This window comes from Sorex araneus, chromosome 4 (genome assembly GCF_027595985.1).
Source record: "Sorex araneus isolate mSorAra2 chromosome 4, mSorAra2.pri, whole genome shotgun sequence".
In the NCBI taxonomy this organism is placed as follows: domain Eukaryota; kingdom Metazoa; phylum Chordata; class Mammalia; order Eulipotyphla; family Soricidae; genus Sorex; species Sorex araneus.
In genome coordinates, this window is record NC_073305.1 from 142,938,708 (window position 1) to 142,965,912 (window position 27,205).

A 27,205-nucleotide genomic window follows, 5' to 3' on the forward strand; every position below is an offset into this window, starting at 1 on the left:
GGGGTGGGGGGAGACGGGACTGGGGAGGGGGGGAGGGATGTTGGGTTTACTGGTGGTGGAGAATGGGCACTGGTGAAGGGATGGGATATCAAACTTTGTAAGGGAGAAACATGAGCACAAAAATGTATAAATCTGTAACTGTACCCTCACGTTGACTCACTAATTAAGAATAAACTATTAATTAAAAAAAAATAAATAAAAAAAAATTCTTACGCTACTGACTTGGAAGATATGTTAAAGTTAGTCAACAAATTCAAAATATGGTAGCTCCAATGATTTTTCTAAAGCCTGACTTTTGAAACCATAGAATATTAAGAATCTCTATAATATTTTAAAAATAACATTTGAATTTATATGCAATCTAATTTTGCCTTCTCAGGCTGTTATAGATGCAAATATATTTCCTGTTTTGATTGAGATTCTTCAGAAAGCAGAGTTTCGCACTAGAAAGGAAGCAGCCTGGGCTATAACGAATGCTACATCTGGAGGCACTCCTGAACAGATAAGGTATGGTGCAGACTTTCTTTTCAATTGTTTTTTAAATGGGACAGTTATCAAACAATACTCTTCTTATTTTTGAAACTAAAAATATTACTTCTAGGTGGGTATGATAAACTTTTCTAATGTGAGTGGATAACATATATCAATTGTCTAATTCATTCACAGTAGTTTGGGGGTTTTGTTTGTTTGTTTGTTTGTTTGTTTTTGGAGGGGCTTGGGGACACCCATGGTGCTCAGGGATGACTCCTGGCTCGGTGGTTGGTGAGGAATCAGTCCGGGAGGTGCTTGGGTCCCTGCATGAAAATCGTGGAGAGATATTAATGTATCTCTCCAACTTCACAATAGGGTTTTTTTCCATTTACCATATAATTAACAACATTCTCCTTGGCAGAGGATAATTATTTCAATAGATCAATGACATAATCTATATATATATAGTTTCCTGACATTTGTTTTGGTCTTAGGTTTTTCCAGTAATCTCACACATACATTTATAGACATTCTTAGTGTTAATAGAGGATACATTTAAAGGAGACTATAATCATGATTCTGGTGAAATATGAAGTGACAAAGATTGCTGTTGTCTCAGTTAATGAAGGAATCTGTAAGATGCTGCAACCAACCCATAGACAAGTATACGCCACGATCAAAGAATGTTAAAATGTACTCTTGATAAATGCTATATTGGTAGATATGCAGCAATGATGTTTTTTAGGGGGTTGGGGGGCAGTGGTGCTCACACATTTTTACCTGTGTCTGGGATCACTGATGAGGTTGAGGTGGTTACACGCTTGGCAATGCACCATCAAGGTTTACTTTCCTTTTGTTGTGGTGCGTGCATATGTGCTCTCCAGGGGTTTTGTTTTTCTTTGTCGGGGAGGGTTTGTGCACATCCAGTAGTGTTCAGGGTTTACTCCTGATTCTGAACACACACTCTGAGTGGTACTTGAGGGACCTATACATAGTACCAGGTTGTCAACCTGGGTCAGCCATGTTCAGGACAAGCATTCTACCAGCTGTACTATCTCTCCGGCCCTGTACTATCTGCTTCCGGGCTCAAAGTTTGTTTGTTCAAAGTTAGCAATTTCTTTTTGTTCCATATATTTTAAAAAATTTATAAGTATGTATAATATGTCCAAGCTAAAAATTATTTTTTCTGCCCATTTCACCACTTTATGAACTTTCTTTGTGGAGAGTTTTTGGTCTGATATTAGCTTCACTATTTATACCACTTATGTTGTCGAGTGTTTAATATTGCTAGTTACTTTTCTAAGTTATTTTGTTTATTGAGTGCCAAAAAGTGTTATTAGATACTTCCATCTGTCTTATCTGCCCTAATTTTATGACTATATGAGCTATAGTTCATTCAACAAATTATATCTGATTAAAGTATATGGTAAGTGGGAGGGGGAGTAGAAACTTAACTGAAAACCTATTGCATTTTCACAGTTGCTCTCTGAGATTTATACAATTATCATCCCCAGTTTAGGATAGAGAAACTGAGGAATAGCAGTTGCTCAGGATCACACATAGCTGATAAGAAATGGAATCAATACTTAAAGCCATGAGGTCGTGTTTTAAATTTCATGTTTAATAATGAATTTTGGGTGGGTGATGTGAGGGGTTAGGCCACACCCAGTGATACTCATGGATCCGTTAGCTTTCCTTGGGTCACTCCTCACAGGGTTTAAGGACCATATAGATCATCGGAGGTAAAACAGATTCATCTGCATGCAAGGTAAACACCTTAATTCCTGTACTGTTCAGTCTGTTTAATAGGACTTTTTTTTTTTTAAGTGAACAAATAATATTACAAATAATGATAAAAGAACTTGTAGTAAACAGAAACACAAAGAGCATAAGGAAATGAGTGAAATAATTTTTGTGAAGATTACTTACAAAAACTATTAACAGAGTCTGACCTATTTAGCTCATGGAAGATTTCTGTGCTTCTGAAAGTACAGCTCTTAAAAAATAAAATATGTTGAACCTATTATCTATGCACATATGCCATAAAGAAAATAAGCTCAAGTACTAATTTACTTGCTTGTTACATGTATATCTTTATGATATATGAAATATTATTTACTGCTAATTATAGTGTGAGAATGGGAGAGTAAACAGGTTTTCAGGTTCCTGTGTATGTGAAAATTTAATGTTTGGGTCTCTATAGGAGTAATTTTATTTTTTATTTAATATTTCATTATAAAGAATACATGCCATTGGCATAAGCATTTTGAAATGTTTTTATTTTCCTCTGTCTTTTTTTTCTCTTAACCACTTTGAAGGTATTTGGTTGCCTTAGGCTGCATTAAACCACTTTGTGACCTTTTGACTGTTATGGACTCTAAAATTGTCCAAGTTGCATTAAATGGACTTGAAAATATTTTACGTCTTGGAGAGCAAGAATCTAAGCAGAATGGAATAAGTATTAATCCTTACTGTGCTCTGATCGAAGAAGCATATGGTAAGCCATCAGTTAAAAATGTATAATTACAGGGGCCGGAGCGATAGCACAGCGGGTAGGGCATTTGCCTTGCACGCGGCCGACCCGGGTTCGATCCCCGGCATCCCATATGGTCCCCCAAGCACTGCCAGGAGTAATTCCTGAGTGCAAAGCCAGGAGTAACCCCTGAGCATTGCTGGGTGTGACCCAAAAAGCAAAAAAAAAAAAAAATGTATAATTACAGCCAGTTTTTAATGACTTGCTGTAGACATTTCTCCTAATGTTTTAGAAAAACCTTATTTTAGATGTTTTAAAAACATCTAAAAACAGCTTATTTTAGAAGCAGTATAATATGTCACTGTCACTGTCATCCCATTGCTCATCGATTTGTTCGAGCGGGCACCAGTAACATCTCTCATTGAGAGACTTATTGTTACTGTTTTTGGCATATCCACTACGCACGGGTAGCTTGCCAGGCTCTGCTGTGCGGGCTCCACACTCTCGGTAGCTTGCCGGGCTCTCCAAGAGAGTATAATATGAAATTTAAAAAATTACCTTTAATTCTGTTACCTAAACCCTAACAATTTCTTTTTATTCTCAGGCTTTTTTACATTTTCGTCATGCACAGATATTTTACATTTATGTACTTGCCATTATGTATAGGCTTATGTTTATAAAACTGTTATCTCCAAGTTGCCATTAAGTTTTTCTTGACTTTATTGTATACAGTAGTAGCGTATTTTCTGTATGTTAATGCATTTCCTCTGCTGAGCTTGCTGCTGGGGCCTGTGGGGCTGGAAACCAACAAGGCCACATCCAGCAGTGCTTGGAGGTCTTCAGGGCTACATTTAGGGTGGACGTGTGTACCAAGGATTAAACCCCACCTGAAAACATGCACCGTTCACCCCTGTAATTTGTACCTTTTTTATAAAAAATCCATGTTTGTTTATATTTGGATCACTCAGTCTAATCTTCTATTCCTTAAACATTTTACAAAGGCATTGAATCCACAGAGATTTTATTACAATTAATTTTTTAATTGGGTCTATTTTTATGATCACTTGTCATTCCGTTGATCTTCGATTTGCTTGAGTGGGCACCAGTAATGTCTCCATTCATCCCTGTCACGTGCTAGTGTAGCCCAATGATACCTGCTCACTCCAGGAACAGGAAGAGCCTCAAACCGTTCATTCAGGGTTTGACGAAGAAGTCTGACCGTCTCATAGGTGGGCGGCCACGTGGTCTTTTGACATCCAGTGGAATCTAGTTGGTGACAGCTCTAGTCCAGTGGTCATCTCTAAATTGCATTACGCGTCCAGCCCATCTGATTTTTGACATCTTGGCAAATGAGACCGTCCTGATTCTTGATCGTTGACAGAGGTCGGAACTCCGATTCCTTCTCTCACTTGAGTGAAATGTGATATTCCAAGCATAGCTTTTTTGATTCCTCTTTGGGATACCCGAATAGTGTTTTCGTCCTGTACAAAATTTACAGATTTTTATGATTATACTCTTAAAACATTCAACACATGGAATTTATTTTAGGATAAACAATGAATCAAACTTGTTTTTTTCTTTTATTTCCAGTGAAATAATCACCTGTTTTTTTTTATTTTTTTTAAAATTTTTTATTGAGTCACCATGTGGAAAGTTACAAAGTTTTCAGGTTTAAATCTCAGTTATACAATGCTCGAATAACCATCCCTTCACCAGTGCTCATATTCCACCACCAAGAATCCCAGTATAGCTCCACCCCGCCCCCTCACACCCCTAACCCCCCCACGCCCCTAGCCCCCCCACCCTAAGCCCCCCCCCCCGCCTGTGTAACTAATAAATTTCACTTTACTTTCATTTTGATTGCATACAATATTTCAACAAAACTCACTACTATTGTTTGGAGAGTCTCTCCCCTAAAGTCAGACCTGCTGAAAAGGAAGCATTAGATAATTTGTTTTCCATTGCTGAGGATGAAGAGGTATGAGGTCGAGTGACCACACTTAGCGGCCTCTCAGTTTTGGGTTTCTGTAATTTAGTATTTTAGTAACTAAGTCCAGAGAGATATCTGCCAGAAGTTACATCGTTGCCAACTTGTACTTCTCAGTTCCATTATATTCCACATATGAGTGCAATCTTTCTATGTCTGTCTCTTTATTTCTGACTCATTTCACTCAACATGATACTTTCCATGTTGATCCATTTATATGCAAATTTCATGACTTCATGTTTTCTGACAGCTACATAGTATTCCATTGTGTAGATGTACCAGAGTTTCTTTAACCAGTCATCTGTTTTGGGGCACTCTGGTTTTTTCCAGATTCTGGCTATTGTAAACAGTGCTGCAATGAACATAGAAATACATATGCCATCTCTACTATACTGTTTTGCCTCTCCGGGATATATTCCCAGGAGTGGTATTGCTGGGTCAAATGGAAGCTCAATTTCTAATTTTTTGAGAATCGTCCATATTGTTTTCCAAAAGGGCTGAACCAGTCGGCATTCCCACCAGCAGTGAAGAAGAGTCCCTTTCTCCCCACATCCACGCCAACACCGGTTGCTTTTGTTTTTTGGGTTGTGGGCCAGTCTCTGTGGTGTGAGATGATATCTCATGGTTGTTTTGATCTGCATTTCCCTGATGATTAGTGATGTGGAACATTTTCTCATGTGCCTCTGAGCCATTCGGATTTCTTCTTTAGGAAAGCTTCTGTTCATTTCATCACCCCATTTTTTGATCGGGTTGGCAGTTTTCTTCTTGTGGAGTTCAATCAGTGCATTGTATATCCTTGTTATCAACCCTTTATCGGATGGGTACTGCATAAATATCCTTTCCCATTCTGTAGATTGTCTTTGTACTTTGGTCACTGTTTCTCTTGAGGTGCAGAAGCTTCTTAGTTTGAGATAGTCCCATTCATTTATCTCTGTTTTTACTTGCTTGGCCAGTGGCGTAATCACCTGGCCAAAAAATTAAAAAACTAAAAAAAAAATTAGTTTTTAATTCGCATAGATTATGTGGTTAAATCAAGCTTTTATGAATTTTATTTTGGAGGAGGTCACACCCAGCAGTGCTCAGGGTTTACGCTGGCTTTGTACGCAGGGGTCACTCCTAGTGGGCTCAGAGGACCTCCAGGACTTCCAGGAATTGAATCTAGGCTGGCCACATGCAAGGGAAACACTCTACCTACTCTCCAGCCTGCAAGCTTTCATGATTCTTAAACCAAGTTTGGAATATAAACTTACTCTTGTTTCAGATTGCATGATGTCATTTCTTAAAGCATTGTATAAAAAAATATAGACTTTTACTCACTGATTTGAGATTTTTCTCAAAATGGTCATTATTTTGAACCTGTTGATTCTATAGCTTTGACTATTTAGAGATACACTACTTTGATTATTTTTTTTCTATCCTGTAATATATGATTTAGAGTTTTTTTAGTCATTAAATAAAAAATAGTTTAGCATTTCTCAGATTTATGAGATTTTTTTAATAATAAATTCTTATTAATAATAAAATAGTGGGTCAAAGTGATAGTACAGGGGTTAAGGCCTTGCATTTGCTTATTAAACTCAGTTTGACCCAAAGTGACATCAGGAGTGATTGCTGATTTAGCAAGTCGACATATATAGTATCCATACTGTATTTGCAAACTGCTCAAAACCATGTACCATGTGGATACCTCTTGTTTCCTTCCATGAGATAATGTGTGTGCATGTATAATTGTGCTTGCATTTTGGTTTGTTCATTTGCTTTTATTTTGTTGTATTCCCTTTTGTGTTCTTTTTCTCTAGCACAATTACTCCAGAAGGAGAAATGGAATTAAATAAACTAAAGCTATAATTTTAATATTGAGAAACTAAAGTATATTAAAATTAAAGTACTGCAAGTATTGTGAAACCAAATTTTAGTGAAATCAAATGTTAGTGTTGGCTAAAATTTGTGCAAAAATTAGGCAAAAGTAAGTGCCCCTTTGCTAATGGACTGGTTGATGTTTTATAATAAAATAAGCTATATATATATATATATAAACTTGAATAACAATTTTATAATAAAACTAACATTATATATACATATATATAAAGTTGAATAGCAATTTTGTATTCATAAATTCTTTGTATAACAGGTCTGGATAAAATTGAATTTCTGCAAAGCCATGAAAATCAAGAAATTTACCAAAAGGCTTTCGATTTGATTGAGCATTACTTTGGCGTTGAAGAAGAGGAAGCCAGCATTGTACCTCAGGTGGATGAAAACCAACAACAGTTTGTTTTTCAGCAGCAAGAAACACCAATGGAAGGTTTTCATCTTTGACTTGGTAGGGTAAAAAAAAAACCAAATAGCTGAGAAGGATAGCTAGGATATTTCATCTCTTTTGCAGTGTCAATAAAAATGTTTCCTGTATATTTATAAGGAACAGGAAAAAAATAATTTTAAGAAGCAAAAAGAGTTTTCCATTCAGATGCAATCTTCCCTTACGATTTTGTTTTTGTATCATACACCTGTATTTATGTCTTTTATTATTTTATCTATTTTTATATCTACTTGTGAACAATTAAGTACATAATGAAATTATTTAAGCTTAAAAAAACTTGGTAAAGTATTACATAATAGTCATCATTTTTGTCTAGCATCTTTGGAAACTGCACATTAGCAGTATAGCTATTGATACTTGCATTTTGGCAGTAAGTCTGACACATTCATTCTCTTCTAAATCTACCTCTATCTTCAAGCAAGAAGCTGCAGAAGCAGGAAATTGTATAAAAACTAAATTAGAATGTGAAAACACTTATCACTTTAATTATAAGTCACTGTGCTATATGTTATACTTTGCAAAAGAGTTATAACAAAAGCCTATAAATTATTTATAAAAATAGAAATAGTGTACTGTTAATGTGACAATTTTGAAGAGAAACTCTTCTTCATATTGAACACATTAAAATGATTACACATTTAAATATTTCATTTTTATATAAGTGCTATTAGTATCTTTTGTATTTCAACCAAATATGCTACCATTTTAAAGTATTTTATTACTTTTTCACTTTATTTTAAAGAGCAACATGGAAGAGATGCCGTCAAGAATCTAAAGTGCTGCATAGTGAAAAAATATGTAGTTCTTTTTCTCATTGCTTTCTGAGATACTTTGTTCTCTCTCAGAGCAGTAACTGAAATTCACTTTCCACATAATGAACTGGGGTACTTGAATGGCATTTTTTCCTAAAGGGAATACCTTGTTATGTATTAAGTGCTACTAAACACAGTTAATCTTTGGACACGAAGGGATGATATTAGTGAAAATTATTAAGGATTATTTAATATAGTCAAAATATATATTAGAAATTTGGAGCATATAGTACTTAGAGGGCCATACTGCTGCTTGTTATGGATTGTTGTGTTATCTTTCATTTATATCAGGCTGGTCAATATAATGTGTGTTTTACATATTAACAGCAAAAACCTCAGTTTAAGCTGAAACTTTTAAAAAGTTTCAAAAGAAGAAGTACATCTATTTATTTATAGATATATATGTGTGTGTTATCCTCACAGTACTATTAAGTGGAGTTTTCTAAAATATAGTACTATTAAACTTAAGAGTCTTTCATTTATAGTTATATGCAGGTTATTTACATTTCCAGTTACCATATCTTAAATTCTTATTTAAAAATTAGTTTAGAACTGTTTTAAGAGGGAAACAAAAGCATTTTTATACAACTCATAGTCTATTCTGTGATGAAAGATTTCATTTATGATAGCATTTACTGATAATGTTTCTGCTGGAAATCAGAGGCATGTTCAAGAAAAAATGTACATAGGAGTACTTTCAAATAGTCTGACCTTTGTAAATTATTTATTATGAAGTGAAGCTTTTAGCAAGACACATAAAACTTACAGCTATAAAACACAGGTTTAGATGATATTATTAATGCTGACTGCATTTGCCAAACCTTTTTATATTGTTAATTGGAAGGTTATATCTTGTGCCCTTTTAAATGTAGTGGAAGTTAACAAGTTTAGTATAAAAAGCTTTTCCTTTACATTATGTATATTCAGAAGAACAGGGTAATTAAAAACTTTATAAAATTGATGGTGATTTATCAAATAAACACTTGTGGTACAGATGGTTCTATGTATCAGGTGACAGGGTATATTTCACTCTTGAACTTGTTAATGCAGCAAATTTAATTCATAAACTTACCGGCTGTGCCTGTTGTTTTTTTCTTTAATTGAGGAATTTGTAGTTACATTAATAAATATCCAGGCCAAGTCTTTCAAACAAAATTTTAAAACCTTTTAGTAAAACAAAACTTGTATCTCTAAGATTTAAATTTGAAATATAGGCATTTAAAATATAAGATTTATTTCATTTCTTGTGTAGATCTTTAGCTTTGAATACAAGGGACATTATCAAGTAGTTGGGACCACCTATTTGCCTAGTTATTAAATTTTTGAGTCAAGATTAGAAAATACTTCTTATAATTTTTAAAAATTTACTTTTTCAATTGACCTATTATTAAAAGTTTTCAAAGTGGATTTTCATTAATTGTCACTAACCTTGTGACAGTTATACTTAAATCTGAGAGAACTGTGCCAAAAGATTTTTATAACATGTTGTAAAAGGAAACACATGCAACCTTAGTGCATAAATCAAAAAAATACTTGAGTAATTTTCATTTATTTAATTAAATTTAATGTTTCATTCTGTGAGAATTTGAATTTTTACTAATCTATGCAATTATACTTATTTTATATTTGTAAGTACTGAGTCACTGACCTAGTTTTTTTTAAGTACTAGTTTTATTTTGAAAAGGTTTTCCTATAATTTAATTTTCAGTGTCATTGTGTTCTCTTACTGGTAACAACTAGAACAAGAAAGCAAAAAAAAAAAAAAAGGAAGAAATTATAAAATCCTCTGGTACAGAAATAACATATCATTTGGTAACTCAAACCTCTTTGTAGTTATGGGTTGAGTTATAGTTATTAGCACTAAAATAAACATTATCTTTGCCTTCTTTTTTTTTTTTTTAAAGGAGCATTATGGAAAAAATACAAAGTCTTAGTAGTTTGCTGTTGTTCTAAACTAAGCAATCTACTGACTGCTTATTTGTGAAACTGTGATGTAACTATTGTTAACCATTTTTTTTATTCCAGTAATCTTATGAATCTTATGAATTGTGATTTATCAGGAGCTAATATGATAGAGCTCTAAAAGAATAATGTGTCTTTAAATTCTGCTTGAGGGGGGTGGGACAAAGGGAGGGTTGGTTTTTTTGTTTTGTTTTGTTTTGTTTTGTTTTGGCTTAACAGCATTTGAGCAGTATGCAACATTAGGAAATGTTACTGCAGTAATATTAAAAATAATAAAATGCTATTTTACAATTCCACTTCTATAAATGTGTCTATTTCATTTTTTGTCACTTATGATTGTACAGAGAAGAGACATAGAAAGGCCCCAGCCCACGTTTATATTCAGGGAGGGGATGATTTATTTCTATTCTACACTCTGAAGGAGAAAAGCCGGTTCGGGTTCCAGCTTGCCATGCATGTTTTATCCCCTCCGATCAAGTGAATGAGGCTACTCACGCTTCAGGAGCACCGCCTGCTGAAGATAGAGAAACGAATGCAATGATGTGACATCCCCTGAAGCTACCTCCAGTGCCCAGAAGCCAGGACACAGCAGACATGTCCAAAAGACTGCCTTACCCCTGCTATTTCTCTCCTAGCTTTTGCATTCATGCTAATTTCGCACTCCCGACCAGTTTCCAGTGGGAGTTTTCTGTAATTCAGAAGACTCTGGGGAACATCATCATTGAGGCCCAAATAGTGCGGTGGTGCTTGTGGTCCAGTGACCTGGTGCACTTCAGCCATCTAGATGCAATTTACCAATGACATTGATAGGACCCGGGTTTATACTTACATCATCTTTCCATATCAGCAATTTAAAACATCCTGCCTCTGGCAGAAGGACGTATATGGAGGTGTTTTTTATGGGAATGGAGCAATAGTACAGCGGGTAGGGTGTTTGCTTTGCACACAGCCGACACGGGTTTGATTACTTTGTTCCTCTCGGGGAGCCTGGCAAGCTACCGAGAGTATTCCGCCCTCAAGGCAGAGCCTGGCAAGTTACCGATATGCCAAAAACAGTAACAACAAGTCTCACAATGGAGACGTTACTGGTGCCTGCTCGAGCAAAATGATGAGCAACGGGATGACAGTGACACAGTTATATAATATAAACATTGTATTAGGAGTAGAATTACAACATAAAAATAGAATATGAACTATTAACATAAATACTGCATATACTTTTCCTTCAGTGTGCTTTTTGCCTCTCACTGTATTCAATAGCACATTCCATCACAGAATATAGAGCTTTTTATTCCTTACAGTACCTGCAGAGTACTTTGCACATATGTTCACACGAGTACTATTTATCCAATTATTCCCCTGTTGATGGACATTTATATTACTTTCAGACTTGGCATTGTAAATAGTTTGACAATGAATATCATTGTAATTCTGGCCCAATAAATGCCTAGAATATCTGCTAGGAATTGTTAGATTCCCAAGAAAGGAAATGCTATAGTTCACATTTTTATTCTGAAAAACAGTATGTGAGAGTACCAACCTTCTCACTGTACGAGTTCAAATCACTGTTTTTTTAGCAACTTTATTGCAGTGAAATTTATATTCATAAAAGTCATCCATTTCAGATGAACAGCTTGAGTTTTTATAATTTATATGCTTGTATAATTGTGTATTACTACAATCTAGAATACTATTCCCTCAGTAGGTCCTTAGGTAAGCATTGTTAATCAGATTATTTGGTTATGTTCATTGGGGGGTTGAAGGATGGCCCCAAATGCAGACTTGTGGCTAGATATTCATTAAGGGTTTTCTCCTACCTTTCATTTGGATCTGAAGATGACGGTAAGTGATCCCCTGTCTTTCTCTCCCCATCGTTTTTTTTCCTTTAAGGCACTGTGATAATTGAGTTTATGTATCAGTTTGGATGGTGCTGGAGTACTACTTAGATACTAAAAGTTGCATTGAGTTTATTCTGTAAATCTTATAGATATAAAATTTTATGTCTTTATATTTTTATCTTTCATATTTTATATCTTACAGATATAAAATTTATATCTACAGTCAGTTCACTTTAAGTAAAGATGATATCCTTTAAAATATGGGTGATCTTCATCCAATCAACTGATGAATTCTGTTGAGCAAAATTGAGAAAGTTTCTCTCTTATCTAACTTTAGCTCTAGCTAGAGACTTCCCAACTTGCTGGCCTACCAAATAAATTCTGATTTGACAGCCTATACTGGAAATTAAATAAATTCCTTTAAGTAAGATATGTATGGGCCACACTGAACAGAGAGGAGGCCAGGCAGTCTGGTGAGCAACGCGGCCGGAGAAATGCTCCGGACCGGAATCCGGGCCAACAACACCAGGGATCCAGACGGAGGAGGTACAGCTGGGATGCCTTCTCCAAATGGAGCCCTGGCGACACTGAGCAGCAACTAACACGGCTCCGGGTTGCGGGACTGGAACACATCCGAACCGCACGGCCGCGCGACCTTTTCTAAAAACTGAAAACATAAAATCTTTTAATGGAAAACCAATTATCAAATGCTTCCTTAGTAAGGCTGTCTTTCTTGGGGGGAAACTCCAACAACAATAGTGAGTTTTGTTTTGCAATATGGAACGTAATCAAGGTAAAGAGAAAATGAAGTGAAATTCATCAGTTATACAGTGGGGGATGGGGGGCGGGGGGGTACACTGGGGATTCTGGTGGTGGAATATGGGCACTGGTGAAGGGATGGTGTTTGAATATTGTATAACTGAGACATAAACCTGAAAACTGTATCTTTCCACATGGTGATATAATAAAAATTTAAAAAAAGATAAGACCAAAAGAGCCAAACATATAATAATGAAAATAAAAAAATAAATAAATAAGATATGTATGAACATATAGATGATGTGTGTATAAATGTGTGTATATATATACATATATATGTACAGAAGTATACATACACACATAAGCTGCTTGTTCAGCTTGATAAAACTGTGTCTGGTATAGACATAACTACTGTCACCACTAAACCCTATCCTATCCTCTGGGTGTCATTTTCTGGAATTCTGGCTTTATGTTGAGCTTTCCAGCTCATCATTTCAGCTTTTGCACGCCTTGTGTCTATTTTCCATAGCATGTAATCATTTAGGTTAGACCTCATGGCAGATAGCAGCATCTGGTAAGATTAAAGACCAGATTTTAACTTACTATATAACTGCCTATAATAAAAATCCTTATTTTTCAAACAGCTTAGCCAAGTTTTGTTTTTTTCTTATAGAGGAGACGCTGTGAAGATTGTTCTGTTTTGGTATGGGTCATTAAGACATTCTTTAGAATATCACTTACATGTTGTTAAAGGTTGAGTGATGTGAGCTTTCATATATTCATATATATGAAACTATATGCATATATATATTTCCCTCTATGATTTGTTGCCTACTATTTGAACGCCATCAAATGTGCTGTGGTACTTATGGAGAATGGGTAGGAAGTGCCTTATTTGCAGCCTCGAGGTCCACGAGTACATTCTCTTGTACTTGAAGCTCGGCCCGAGTGTGTGGGTAACTTAGCCAAGTATTTTTAAAGGCACTTAGGAAAATATTTCATCCAGAATTTTTAGCTCAGTACTGAATGAGAAACTGCTCTAGGACATTCAGTTTTCCATCTAGCCAGAAATGGAAGTCACTATACATTCATTTTTACAAATGTTTTGGACTGGATGATGAGCAAATGTTTTGAAGTGGATGAACAATGGGACAACAGTGCTACAGTGCTACAAACGTTTTATTTTAATAGTCTATATACTCTCGTAGAAAATTTGGGGAATCTTCAAATGTTTGGGAAAATTTTTTAAACAAAGACTTTCAGGTTCAGTTCCTGGATCTCCTGGATAGAGGCATCCCCACCCTGTGCATGCAGGTGCTCACACACACACACACACACACACACACACACACACACACGACTTTTAAGAAAACATACAGAATAAGTAGTTCTCAGGGAATTGGTCTAACTCTGTATATACTCTTTCTTAAAACTGTTCTGTTCAGGATAGCCTGATAGCCTGTGGCATGCTATAGTTATCTTTATTCTCATAATCATAATCCTTTGTAGTGTTGTACAAAAACAAACAAATATCTCACCCATTCTGAGTCTTATTTGGGCTTTGTTCTATTGGGTAAAACCCTGTGTGAAAAGTCAATAACTCAAGATGAAATTCTGAGAAGTTCCACTTGGGCGAAGCAGAGAGATCCACTGTATAAAATGTTCAAAGGGCCAATATCTAGGTTGATTGGGAAACAGTGCTTCATGTTTTCTTGATGAATTGTAGAGTTTAGTTCAGAGGGGAGGTTAGCATCATAGCCACACATATTAACATTTTCATTTTCAAATCACAGACTGTCTAACAAAAAGTTAAGTTTGACAGCTCATTAGATAGGCTGGCTTTTATCAAAATTATAAAGTGTTGAGAGCTAATTATGTAGTTTTAAGTTTATGATAGAAATTATATCTTCCCAATTACCTGCATTTCTGGTTAAAAATTACAGATATCAAAAATGCAAGAAGAGATCATTTTGAAGTTGTTTTGGATGCAAACAAGTTTTGAAAGCATTAAACCATTTTCTTTAATGTTTAATATTCTTTTAAAAATGAACTAGAGCGATAGCACCACAGGTAGGGCATTTGCCTTGCACGCGACCAACTCGGGTTCGATTCCTTCGTCTCTCTTGGAGAGCCCGGCAAGCTACCCAGAGTATCCCACCTGCACGGCAGAGCCTGGCAAGCTACCTGTGGTATGTATATTCGATATGTGAAAAACAGTAACAAGAAGTCTCACAATGGAGACGTTACTGACGCCCGCTCAAGCAAATCGATGAACAATGGAACTACAGTGCTTTAAAAAATTGCTTTTCAAATTATTATTTTAGTACTTTAGCACTTTACAATAGGCTTTGAAATTAGTAATTGTTGCTTTATAAACCGTTCAAAGTAGTTTCACCTGGTTGCAGACTAGCACTGTAGCACTATCCTCCCATTGTTCATCGGTTTGCTCGAGTGGGCACCAGTAACGTCTCTACTGTGAGACTTGTTGTTACTGTTTTTGGCATAACAAATACGCCACCAGGAGCTTGCCAGGCTCTGCCATGTTGGTGGGATACTCTCGGTAGCTTGCAGAGTATGAAAAGAATAACCAAAAGGGCTATCCATTCACCAAGCATTGCACAACTTTGGTTAAAATTAGAGCCCATAGTGATTTAGTTCAGCTTTCTTTCTTTCTTATTATTGTTGTTTTAGGACCATATCCAGCTGTGCTCAGGACTTACTTCTAGCTTTGTGCTCAAGAATCACTCCTGGTGTTACTTAAGGGATCATATGAGGTGACAGGAATAAAACCCAGATGGGTTGCATGCAAAGCAAGAACTTTACTAGCTGTATTATCTTTCTGGTTTCATTTCAATATAATTTTAATGACATGCACAGAGTGCTCCTTTTGCATTGTCATTAATTGCTAAAACTGAGTCAAATATTCTGATCATTTGTGATACAGTCATGCAAAAGAATGATCTTATGCAGTGAAAATGAACAATGTTCTCAGAAATATATTGAGAGAAAGAATCCACACAAGCACATTTTGCATAGTTTCATTTATGTAAAGTAGTATCTTAGAAAAAGGCAGGATATTGTGATAAAGCCCAGAACAATGGCCACCTTTTGGAGAGTGTTAACAGAGAAGGCTGGAAGGATGTTTCTAGAGTGCTACTGTTACTCTGCTGTTCCTATGCTTGACCTAGCCAGTGGTTCCACACACTCCATCAAGCAGTGTGTATTCGTGTGTTATACCTCAAAATAAAGTTTACTAAATAGCAAAAAAAGATTAAACTACTTGTCACCAAAATAAAACCATGGCAGAAAAAAATTGTTAAATATTCTCTTTTGCAAATGTATTTTTGTTGCTGAGAATAGTGATGATATTCTGATGAACTCTTTGCCACTTAGAATATCATTTAGCCTTAGCCTGTGCAGCCAATGCAGCTTCTTCACGCCACTTAGCTTTCTTTGCCAGGTTCCAACTTGTTAAGGATTCATGTCGTTCTACAGCCTTCAAAAAAGCAAAACAAAACATTTGTGACTCTGGAGGAAAATATGTTTTTGATTGACATAGTACAGATTGTCTAAAAATGGAAAGGACGAACAACTGAAAACATATCACAAACCGTATCCAAAAATGATGCTATGATATAGAAAAAAAGTTACCTGGTTTGCTAGACTCCAGTTAACAGGTAGATGGGGTGTCAGAAATTATCCCCACCCTCTCAGCACACACAGACATGTTTGTTGGATGAAATGCATGACAAAGTTATATTCACATAAAGAAATAAGTTCAAAATCAAGAAAAATTCTCAGGTATCAGAAATAGGGAAAAACTCAAAAGACATGAATAGGACTGGAACTGAAAAGGTATCTAGGCCAGAGGAGAGGAAATCAGCTGGGATATTTACATTTCCTAGTCAGTGGATTACAGAGTATATTTAAAGCCATAAAAGCTGATAACATACCCAAAAGTGAAGAATATAGGAGGACAAGGATTGAACCATGGTACCATTACATTATTAAGAGGGCCCAAAAATGGGAAGAACCTGTAGGGAAATTTTAGGAATGGCCAGCAGAGAAAATATAGGAATGTGGCAGTGTTGTAAGAACCAAGGGACAATGTTTTTTAAAAAAATACAAAACTGATGCCAATTCTCTTATTTCACTAGTTTCTAAGTACTCCTGTGGAAGGAGTACACTTCTCAACAAACAGGAAGTAAACTGTTTACTTGGTCACATTAGTCGATCCTAGTGTCTTGTATCCATTTACAACGATTTTTTTTCCATGTGCACAATCAGTATTTTCTTTCAAGCTTGTAAAAGACAAACAGGCTACCTACCCCAAAGCCAGAATTCTGGTAGAGTAGTAATTTATACTCAGTAGGAGACCATTATCGATATACATATGTGTATTTATACAGATATGTATTATACCCAATATGAATATGTTTCTTCAATTCTAGTAGACTAAAAGCCTGAGTAAAATTAGCAGGAAGGAAAATATTTAGAGGAAGTAAATATTTGTTAATTAGAATTGTTGGGTGACCTGTCAAAACATGTTTATCAGCACCCACACAGCCAAATGTAGTGCCAAACTGACTGCAAGTAGAGTGGGAACTATTACTGTCCACTAAGTTAAAGGAAGAAATATTAGAACATTTGATCTTGAAAAAAGTAGGAAAACCTCTATGAATATTTAATAATAAGTGTATTGAGATGTAAAGGTTCCATCTTTTTTGGAGGTATTCTGAGTGATGTTTGACTGCAGAACACTAGGATATAGTGTTTTCAGCACTGTAAATGAATTAAAATGTTTTCTTTTGTTTGTGATTTTTCTGCCAAGGATAAAATGGCATATTTAGATCATCATGTGCACAATTTACAGACTACTAAAGACTCCATATAATACAAACTAGAAAACAATTTTCTAATAAATAAGTAGTTGATGGACAGCAGGGATATAAGGAATTACTGGAATTTCATCAAAAACTTTAACATTGGTAGACAAAATTGCCATGGTTTATAAATCACATGTAAGGTCATATTTCTGCAACTGATTCCATATAGCAAAGTGTGGTAAACATTTCAATTTATGGTGATCATAGACAAAATTGCAAAGATTTTAATAATCATTTCAATTATGTATAAAATACACTTCTTAACATAATACATAAATATAACATATCAATATGAATATTAATATAAAATATTAATACAGAAAAGTTATATTTTCTGTACTAATAAATTTAGGGAAAGTTAAAATGTTTTCATATACAAAATACAATTTATTATAAGTTAAAAAGGGAGGGAGAGAACAGTTGTGGTAAATGCTGAGGAATCTAGGGAAAAAAATTATAGGTACCCTTAATATCAACTGATAAATTAAAATCATGTATATCACATACAGCAGCTTGGTAGAGTAATTAGGACAAAACCTTGATCAGAAAGAGAATGAGTGGCGGGAAATTGAAGACAATTTGTAGACAATGTACATCTGTAGACAATGCTACTGAAAAGACCTGCCTTAGGAAATGGCATAGTAGTATAACCAAGAAAAGTTTTGGTGTTTGTTTTTTTGTTGTTGTTGTTTTCACGGGCATGGGTAATTAATAGAGAACATCAAGGGTGTTCTATAAAGTTATCTCATAAAATAGAGAACATCAAGGGTGAAGATATAAACTAGAGAATTTCTGGAATGGATTCCTTGGAAAGGAAATGGAATGGGTCTTGCTCAATCACTAAGATGCTTCTAGTATGGAGCAAGAGCAACATGGTGTAGGTAGAAAGTCAGAATAAACAGTCATGCGGTGAGTGGACACCTCTCCTCTGCGCCGATTCTCCCTGTGAAGTAGGAAGTTATGGTATTTTATGGTAGTAATGGAAGTTACGATATTTTATGTCAAGCAGAGTTTTTAAAATTTATGAAATTAAATTTATCATCATTTGTATACACTTCTGGGTTTTATTCCATACTTAGAACAAAGATTAGAAAAAAGTAACTTTCTAAACTTTTTTTCTAGTACTTCCATGACTTTGTACTTAAATGTCTAAGTCTTATAGAAAGAGTGCACTCATCTGTGGAATATAGAATAACAGAGTAGGAGACTAACACCCAAGAATAATAGTAGAAATAAGTACCAGGAGGTTGACTCCATAGCTTAGAAGCTGGCCTCACATTCTGGGGAGAGGGCAGCTCAGATAGAGAAGGGAACACCAAGTAAAATGTGGTTGGAGGCCATGTGGGGGAAGGGTGATGCATGCTGAAAGTAGACTAGAGACTGAACACAATGGCCACTCAACACCCCTACTGCAAACCACAACACCTAATTAGAGAGAGAACAAAAGGGAATACCCTGCCACAGTGGCAGGGTGGGGTGGGGGGAGATGGGATTGAGGGGGGTGGGAGGGATGCTGGGTTTATTTGTGGTGGAGAATGGGCACTGGTGAAGGGATGGGTTCTCAAACATTGTATGAGGGAAACATGAGCACAAAAATGTATAAATCTGTAACTGTACCCTCACAGTGATTCACTAATTAAAAAATAAATTAATTAAAAACATAAATAAATGTCTAAGTCTTACATTTAGTTTCAATCTCTTTTGATGCAATAGAAACAGTTTTGATAGCCCAGTATCATTTGTTGATTAATTAATCTTTTTCCATTCATATTCAGAACTGCCAGTACCTCACCTGTTCCATACCAGTAATGGGCTACTTTATGAATACTATTCTGTCATGACTTCTAGTCTAGCAATGTGTCTATACTATTTAATTACTGCTATTGTTTGTATCCTGTAGAACTGGCTCTACAGTTCCTTAGTACTGTACTTTGGTATATTTTTCTTTTTACATTAATTTTAGAGAAAGTCTTTTCACTTTTGAAACTAATCATATTCTTTTTGTAGCTTATAATCATATCAGCTTATAAATTTTAAAAAACAATGGCATCTTTATTGATTTATTAGTTTTTGTTTTTGTTTTGGGGCCACAACAACTGGTGCTCAGGGCTTTCTCCTGTCTCTGCACTTAGTGATCACTCCTGGTGGGGCTTGAAAAATCATATGGGATGCTAAGGATAGAACCTGGGTGGCCACGTGCAAGGCTAGCACTCTACCCAGCCCCAGCACTCTGTCTCCAGCCCCAGCGTGCCATCGTTGAGTGTTGATATTCAAGATCATAGTGTTTCTTGGGTCAAGTCTTCTTTTGTCCAATGGTCATGTGTTAAGTTTTCTCTAGTCCATGTAGATAGTTCGAAGGGCTTAAATCCCTATTTTGCATGCACAGGTCCAAGTGTGAATGCTGGTATCATATGGTTCCTCCATTAGCACTGCATGTAGCCAGTCCTGGTTATCCTCAGCACCATTGGGCATAAGTAACTCTTCATCACCAGACAGAACATTGAACCTCAGCCCTGCATGGCTAGGCCAGTTATCACAGAGAGTGGTCCCAGGTCCTCTGAGCACTGCTTCAGAAACCACCCCACCCTCTCCCTTACCTCAAGTACAAGGCTTCTCCAAGTAGATTTCTCACAGTTTTAAAATTTACTCCTAAATATCTTTGTGTGTATATATGTGGTTGCTATTTAAGTAATGTCCTTGCCTCTGTTCTCTTTTCTAATTGATGGAGAGTATCAGAGTAAAATTTTTTTTAAATTTTTATCCATTGGATCCCCAGCATGTTTAAGTATAATCCAAACTTGGCAATGGCCTGTGAGACCAGGCTCTATTTGCATCCTTCCTGTTTCATACTCTCTTCTTGTTGTTCTTATTCTCCAGTCACACTATTCTTTTCTAATTTCTACTTTTTTGATTCATCAAACTCTTCATGATGTGTAGGCTTTAATTGCTGTCCCTTCCTTTGCCATAGTGACGTAACTATTTAGAAATATTTCCCCGAACATTTTATCTAAAATGGGCTTGTGCTTACTCAATATTTTAACATTGTTTTCCTTTACATTTATAATGACTTTTAAATTTAGTCATTTATTGATCACTATTAATTTTCCCTGCTATAGATAAATGACAGATTTCTTGGTCACTGTGTCATAGGAACAAGCATAATTCCTGGGATTTGTCAGGTGCTCAAAAATATTTACTCTCTTAATGTTTATTAATCAGTGTGTTTCCTATTACAAATTTAGAAAAAATAAAATGATGCTTTAACTGGTGCCCTTAATAAGAACTCAGTTATTAGCTGCTACTTTAGCCAGTTATTTTTGCTTCTTTATAGAGTTAAATTTAAAATATGAATTTTCATCTACAATGAAGAGGCTCTTTCAAGTTTAATCACATTTCTAAAATTATTCTAACATTTCATGTTAGAATAAAACGTAATTGTGTCAATTTGCTGATAAACTATATGCTTCTGATTTTTCAGATTTTGGGGGGTAGATCCTGTAGTTCTGGGGTGCTATTCCAAGCTCTTTGCTCAGGTGTCACTCCCAGGAGTCTCTCAGGTAACCATGCACTACCAGGGTTAAAATATGGACCTCCCATGCACAAAGTATGAGCTTTGCCAATTGAGTATCTCTCTAGCCCTAAGTCATATGTACTGAATTTTGAGAATTATGACTTCCAGTCTGGAAACCATTATTTTAACGTGATTTATGAGTGAGCTATTTCAGATATATTTTATGTAAATTACTTTCCAATTAGTAAGATTTTTGTTGTTGTTGGAAATACAGAATCAACAACTTTGGTTTACAATTCTTTTTGCCTATGTAGTATAAAACTCAAGAAATAAAAAATTTTGTTTCTACGTTTAAGTTTTCAGTAAATACTTTACTGAAAGTAAAGCTAGTAAAAAGTAAAACAAAGTAAAGTAAAGCTTTACCCCATTTTATAGGAATAGTTTCAAAATAGTTCTTTGCTATGTTAACAGATATGAACAAATTTGTGTATAACATGAGTAGACTTTGAGTTATTCAAGTCCCTTTGAGATAAATATTGAATTCAATACTCTTAACCTGCGGAGTAAAGGAAGAACAGTAATTAGCTAATAGTGGATAGTGAAGATGTAAGAATCCAACCCATCAATTCTGTGTGACATGCCTACCAAAATCCAATTTCAACTCCAGTTGCACTACTGAAATGCAATATTCATAAAGAAGAAGGTTATAGTCACCTTCAAATATACTCATTTGTAGTGCCACAATAAAGAAGGACACTCACAACTGGTGTGTATCCAAAGAAGGGTTCCAAAAGAAAGAGGCCTGATTAAGAATAAAGAAATTAAGACTGAAGAAATAAGACTCAAAGACTATGTTAGGTGTCTTCAATATTTGGGGGCTGCTCTGTGATAAAAAGTGACTAGCAGACAAAGAATCTAGAGAGACAAAAAACAAGATTAAGGGTGGAATCAGCTCTTAATTTCATTAGCTGAGACATCAAATAGAATGTACCACCCTGGAGATAGCATGGAAAGATGACACAAAATATAGAGAGAATAAAGACTAAGCCTTGGTGATCACTCTGGTTTTTGCATTTCTATTTCATAATACTATACAACAACTAACTGAATTCATGAAGTAAGGTGGCATTTCTCATCTGGGCCTATATGTCCCATGTAGGCCAACCAGTATGTTCCAAGGGGGTCCACTGAGGTTAAAAACTGAGTAGAGGGGCACAGTATAAAACTACGAGCCACCTTGCAGGAAAGGGGGGTGACAGAAAAAGAAGATTGGAAGGGTTGGAAATCCACGGTTGGAAAACGGATGAGAAACACTGATTTTAGGGATGATTTGTCTGAGTAATTTTTACACTTCAAATTTTTGCTTCTATGCAAATTTTAACCAAGCTGTAAACAGTCCTATTTTTATTTTGTTTTTCAGTGGAATCAATCTTTTGCCAATGAGTTTGTAAAATACTATACTACTGGCCAAAGAGTTAATTCAATAACTCAAATTTCTAGGGACAAGTCTTTTTGCAATTTGTATCTATAGGTGAGTGGCCCCAGGTTTCTAAAACAAATATTGTTCTCATATAGAAACAGCAATACTCTGGAACTGAGAGCAAAATCCTAATGTTTCTTAAATTCACAAGTCTGTATTTCAAAGAAGTACTCACCCTTTTGGCTGATGCTATCACGGCAAAACAGGCAATAATGGTGAGTCCAATCATTATGTAACAAGCTTTCACTCGAGCTTTGTTTCTTGCAGCATCTATCATTTCTGGTCTAAATCAAGATGTGTACTTTGTTAATAATATAAAAGTAATATGGGGTTGGAGTGATAGCACGCAGGTAGGGCATTTGCCTTGCATGCAACCCACCCGGGTTCGATTCCTAGCATCCCATATGGTCCCCCGAAAACCACCAGGAGTAATTCCTGAGGGCAGAGCCAGGAGTAACCCCTGAGCATCGCCGGGTGTGACCCAAAAAGCAAAACAAAAACAAAAAAAAGTAGTATGGTTTTATTACTGGTGTAATAGACAATGATTTGTTATCTAAATATCCTACACATTTCTGGAAGACAAACAAGATATAAAAGATCTAAAGGTGCCAGCTTCAAACCTACTTTTTCACCCACCCACTTCAAAAACAGTAATTTTCTAATTTAATTAATGTTTGTTACTGTTACTGTTACTGTTTGCCTGCATGGCAGAGCCTGGCAAGCTACCCGTGGCATATTTGGTATGCCAAAAACAGTAACAAGTCAAAGAAACTTTGGTACATCTACACAATGGAATACTATGCAGCTTTTAGGAGAGATGAAGTCACAAAATTTGCTTACAAATAGATAAACATGGAGAGTATCATGCTAAGTGAAATGAGCCAGAAAGACAAGGACAAACATAGGAGGACTGCACTCATTTGTGGAGTGTAGGGTAGCATCACATGAGGCTGACACCCAAGGACAGTAGATACAAGGGACAGGGGGATTGCCCCATAGCTGGAAGATTGCTTCATGAGCAGAGGGGAGAAGGCAGATGGAATAGAGAAGGGATCACTAAGAAAATGATGGCTGGAGGAACCAGTTGGGATGGGAGATACATGCCGAAAGTAGATAATGGACCAAACATGCTGACCTCTCAGTGTCTGTGTGGCAAGCTATAATGCCCAAAAGTAGAGAGAGTGTATGGGGAATATTGTCTGCCATAGAGGCAGGAGGAGGGTTCGAAAAGGGGGGTACACCCGGGATATTGGTGGTGGGGAATATGCACTGGTGGAGGGATGGGTGTCCTTACTGGTGCCCGCTCGAGCAAATTGATGAACAGCAGGACGACAGTGCTACAGCACTACAGTGCAATTAATGTTGGTCACTATGAAACCAAAGTGCAGTATATTATTTCTAACTGCTCAAAATTTTAAATGATATTGCCTAACTCTCCATAATTTTTCCACTACTAAGGGAAAAGGTAAGAATTTAAGCATATGCATGTTTATGACTTAAACATGTGTTCCTGTGTTACAAAGTAGCCTCTCCTTTCAGTTTTGAGCAAGTTAATTTAAGAAATTCAATTTCTATATTTGTAATCTCCCAATCTCTTCTTGCCTCCTCCCATCCTAGCTGTATTAAAGAACTTATGAAACATTTTTGAGAATATTCCTATAAAAATTTTCTGACAGTGTTCATGATTTTTGCATGAAGTTTTTAAAAAAGGATCAAAATCATAATTTGACTAAGCAATTTCATTTTCTAGTTATTTTGAAATTTTATGTGCTTGAATAATGGTCAGTCTATAGTGGGAAGTCTAATTTATTAATAGAATTTTTTATCAAATGGTACAAGATTTTAGTAACATGAAAATGCATAGAAGTAATCATGACTTTATACTTAAATTAACAGTTTGCAATAATATGAAACAAATTTATAAAGACATCCTGAAAGCATACTTTGGGGAATGCATTTTGCAGTGTATATTTAATGTAATTAAATTTTTTTGAAAAATACTCCAAAAAAAACCTTGGTATTTCTCTTTAAAATGAAAAACTTTTCTCTTAACTGTTCTATTAGTTGAAAGAGTGCAGAAAACAATTTATGTTGCCTGTTTTCCTTAATGTTAGGAAGAGTGATGCATGTTATAAGATGTTAGTTGCAAATAGGTGATTATGATTACATTATTAGATTATATCTATTATTGACCTTTATTCCAGATGGAGCTAAAAGATCTGATCTTTTTATCCACCCATCTGGCTTTGATTTGTTACACCAAATTGGTTTACCACTGAAAAACAGTGTACACTTTATTAACATAAGTGTATGGTGCAAAAATTATAGGTCAATTTGTTAATTATAGGTCCATTAAGAGTAAAAAATTAAAGCTGTTTACACTTAATTTAGTAGTAATCTGTCTCCTAAATAATAATACCCAAAACATTCGAGAAAATAACAAGATGAAAAGAAGCATTTCATCTAAACTACAATACTTTTCTTAGGATTAGTGTGTAAAGTTAAAGTCTTCTATTTGTAATAATTCTTTTTACCTTCATCACAAAGAAAACATTTTTTGTGTAAAATGAGTGGCTTATCACATGTAGCTCTAAATGCAGTTCTGACTATAGTGTTTCTTGACAAGCTTTAATTGTATTAATTTAGACTGTATTGACTTCACATTTAAAATTTTTTCTCTCACAGCCTCAGGTTGTTGTTTTTATTTATTTTCATTTTACAAAATGCATAAAATCCTAGGGCATCAATGCGAAATTGGACTTATGATAATAAGGACCTTTTTAGGGTAACTTGTGGCTTCCGGCTGTTTGTAGTTTTTTTAGTCCACAAATCTTAGAGTAAAAATATGTTTTATAATATTAAATACATGTTGAAACCAACTTCAAATTCCACACCCATTCCTCATCAAAGAAGTTGATTCCAAAAAGGAATAAAAATAATTGAGAATTCACTGGGTGAACAGTCTCAACCACGGTTTTTCCCATTTATTTGAGGTACTTTTGGTAAGTGATATACTAAAATGCAACATTACTGTAGGCAAAATATGCAAAACAAGATGAAAACCCAGTTACCACGAAACTCTAATAGCCATTGATTCTAGTCTGTAAAAATAGACAATATCTCAAATCCCTGACACTTATAGCTCTGTTTCCTTATTTTTAAGAACAGTGGGGAGGGCGGGGGGGGGACAAAAAACCCAAAAACACAAGACCGATTTTACTGGGACGTTTACGTCCCAGCTCCATCTCACCCCCAAGTTAGTTGCCCTGGAACTGATCTTATTAGCTTGAGTTTTATCATTTCGCGAAGCTCTAATCACAGGTTTGGGACCCGGGAGAGAGAGGGCACAGGCACCACGGATGCTCCTCTGGATCCCAGAGTGAGAGCAGCAGCTGCGCTGGAGGCTCTGCCAGGCTTCCTTCTCCCCGGGTACAGAGGGTCGCTCAGCTTCTTCCCGGAAAGTAAACTGACCTCTCAAGATCCATGGCCAGGGACCCCTTACTTGGACGGAGCAAAGGGCATAGCGTCTCCTCGTCCCGTCTTTGGAGCTCCTCAGTCTGCTGGGGTGCCCTCTGTTTAATCTAACTGCTCCACTACTCCTTTCTGGTGGAACTGTCCAACAAATTTCTGCGTTTTCTCTGCTTTTCTTTATTTAGTGGTTCCGGGGGGAGCACGCCCAGCGGTGCTCAGGGCATACTCCTGACTCTGTGCTCAGGGAGGCTTAGGCACCAAATGTGATGCTGGGGATCGAACCCAAATCGCCCGCGTGTAAGGCAAGCCCTCCCCGCTGGACTCAGCGTTTTCACTTCAAGGACTCCCACCCCCGCCCTCTTCCCCCTAGAGATGCCCAAGGTCTGGTTAAGAGGGTGAGGGTCAGACTTAGGTGGCAGAAATGTTACGGGAAAGAACCCTGAAACGGCGGTCGCCTTTCGCTGCGGGGAGCGCTCAGCACGGGGATGTCCCAGCCAGGACCCGCCCAGCAGCGCGCTTCCACCCGGGCTGTGGCTCTGCGTGCACTTACGGGACCCGGGGCGGGATGTCCTCCAGGGCTTTGAAACGCCCGGTCCACAGCAGAATTTTTTTGTCGAATTGTGAAGGCTTGAGTTCGGCGGGGACCCGATGAACCTTCCCTGCGGGCGAAAAAAGGGACAGGATGGAAGAACGCACGGACAGACGCACGGACCCACCCCGCGCTCGCCCCTCGCCCGGCCGCCACCACCCGGCTCCGTGGCGCAGCCCGCAACCGCCCGGGCGCGTCCCAGCCGCCTCTCACCTGGACTCTGGGGCCCAGAGCCGCTGGGGGCCCCGCCACTGTTGTATCGGGGTGCGGTCGGGGCACGGAGAGGCGCCAGCGCGCCCCACGCAGCTGCGGGACGCGCCCCCGGGATGCAGCGGAGTATGGGTCCCAAGCCGGGGCGCAGGAGGCTCCCCACCGCCGCCAACATGCTGCGCCCGCTTCCCGCGCCCGCCGTCGCCTGGCCCGCGCCCCCACCGCGGTCCCCCGCGCTCCCGTGGGAGCTCGGGAAGCGCAGCTGGATGGAGCCTCTGACGCCAGCGCACTGGAGTCCAGGTCCCCGCCCTCCGGCTCGACCCTGGACCAAGCAGTCAAGACCTCCGGGGCCGAGTCTCTCGCCAGGTCCGGCCCAGGGGGCCGCCTGCTTGGAGAGGGAAAAGCCGGAGCGTGGGGGCGAGCCGCCTTCTGCACA

The 27,205-nt window shown here is 37.1% G+C and overlaps 2 protein-coding genes across 2 annotated transcripts in view; one reads left to right on the forward strand and one right to left on the reverse strand.

Moving 5' to 3' along the window:
- KPNA5 (karyopherin subunit alpha 5) overlaps window positions 1-10,173 on the forward strand; it is a 51,451-nt gene extending 41,278 nt beyond the window's left edge. The window contains exons 12-14 of the mRNA XM_004614004.2: window positions 380-507; window positions 2,790-2,968; window positions 7,063-10,173. Of these exons, the coding sequence (XP_004614061.2) occupies window positions 380-507; window positions 2,790-2,968; window positions 7,063-7,250 (495 nt within the window). The 3' untranslated portion in view covers window positions 7,251-10,173. The remainder of the gene's footprint in view (window positions 1-379; window positions 508-2,789; window positions 2,969-7,062) is intronic.
- A 3,497-nt stretch (window positions 10,174-13,670) lies between these two features.
- FAM162B (family with sequence similarity 162 member B) lies at window positions 13,671-27,205 on the reverse strand. The gene is made up of 4 exons (XM_004614003.2): window positions 26,773-27,205; window positions 26,521-26,629; window positions 22,675-22,783; window positions 13,671-16,118 (listed from the first exon to the last, which is right to left on the reverse strand). Exons 1-4 carry the CDS (start codon window positions 26,942-26,944, stop codon window positions 16,020-16,022), a joined length of 489 nt encoding a protein of 162 aa, XP_004614060.2. The 5' UTR covers window positions 26,945-27,205; the 3' UTR covers window positions 13,671-16,019.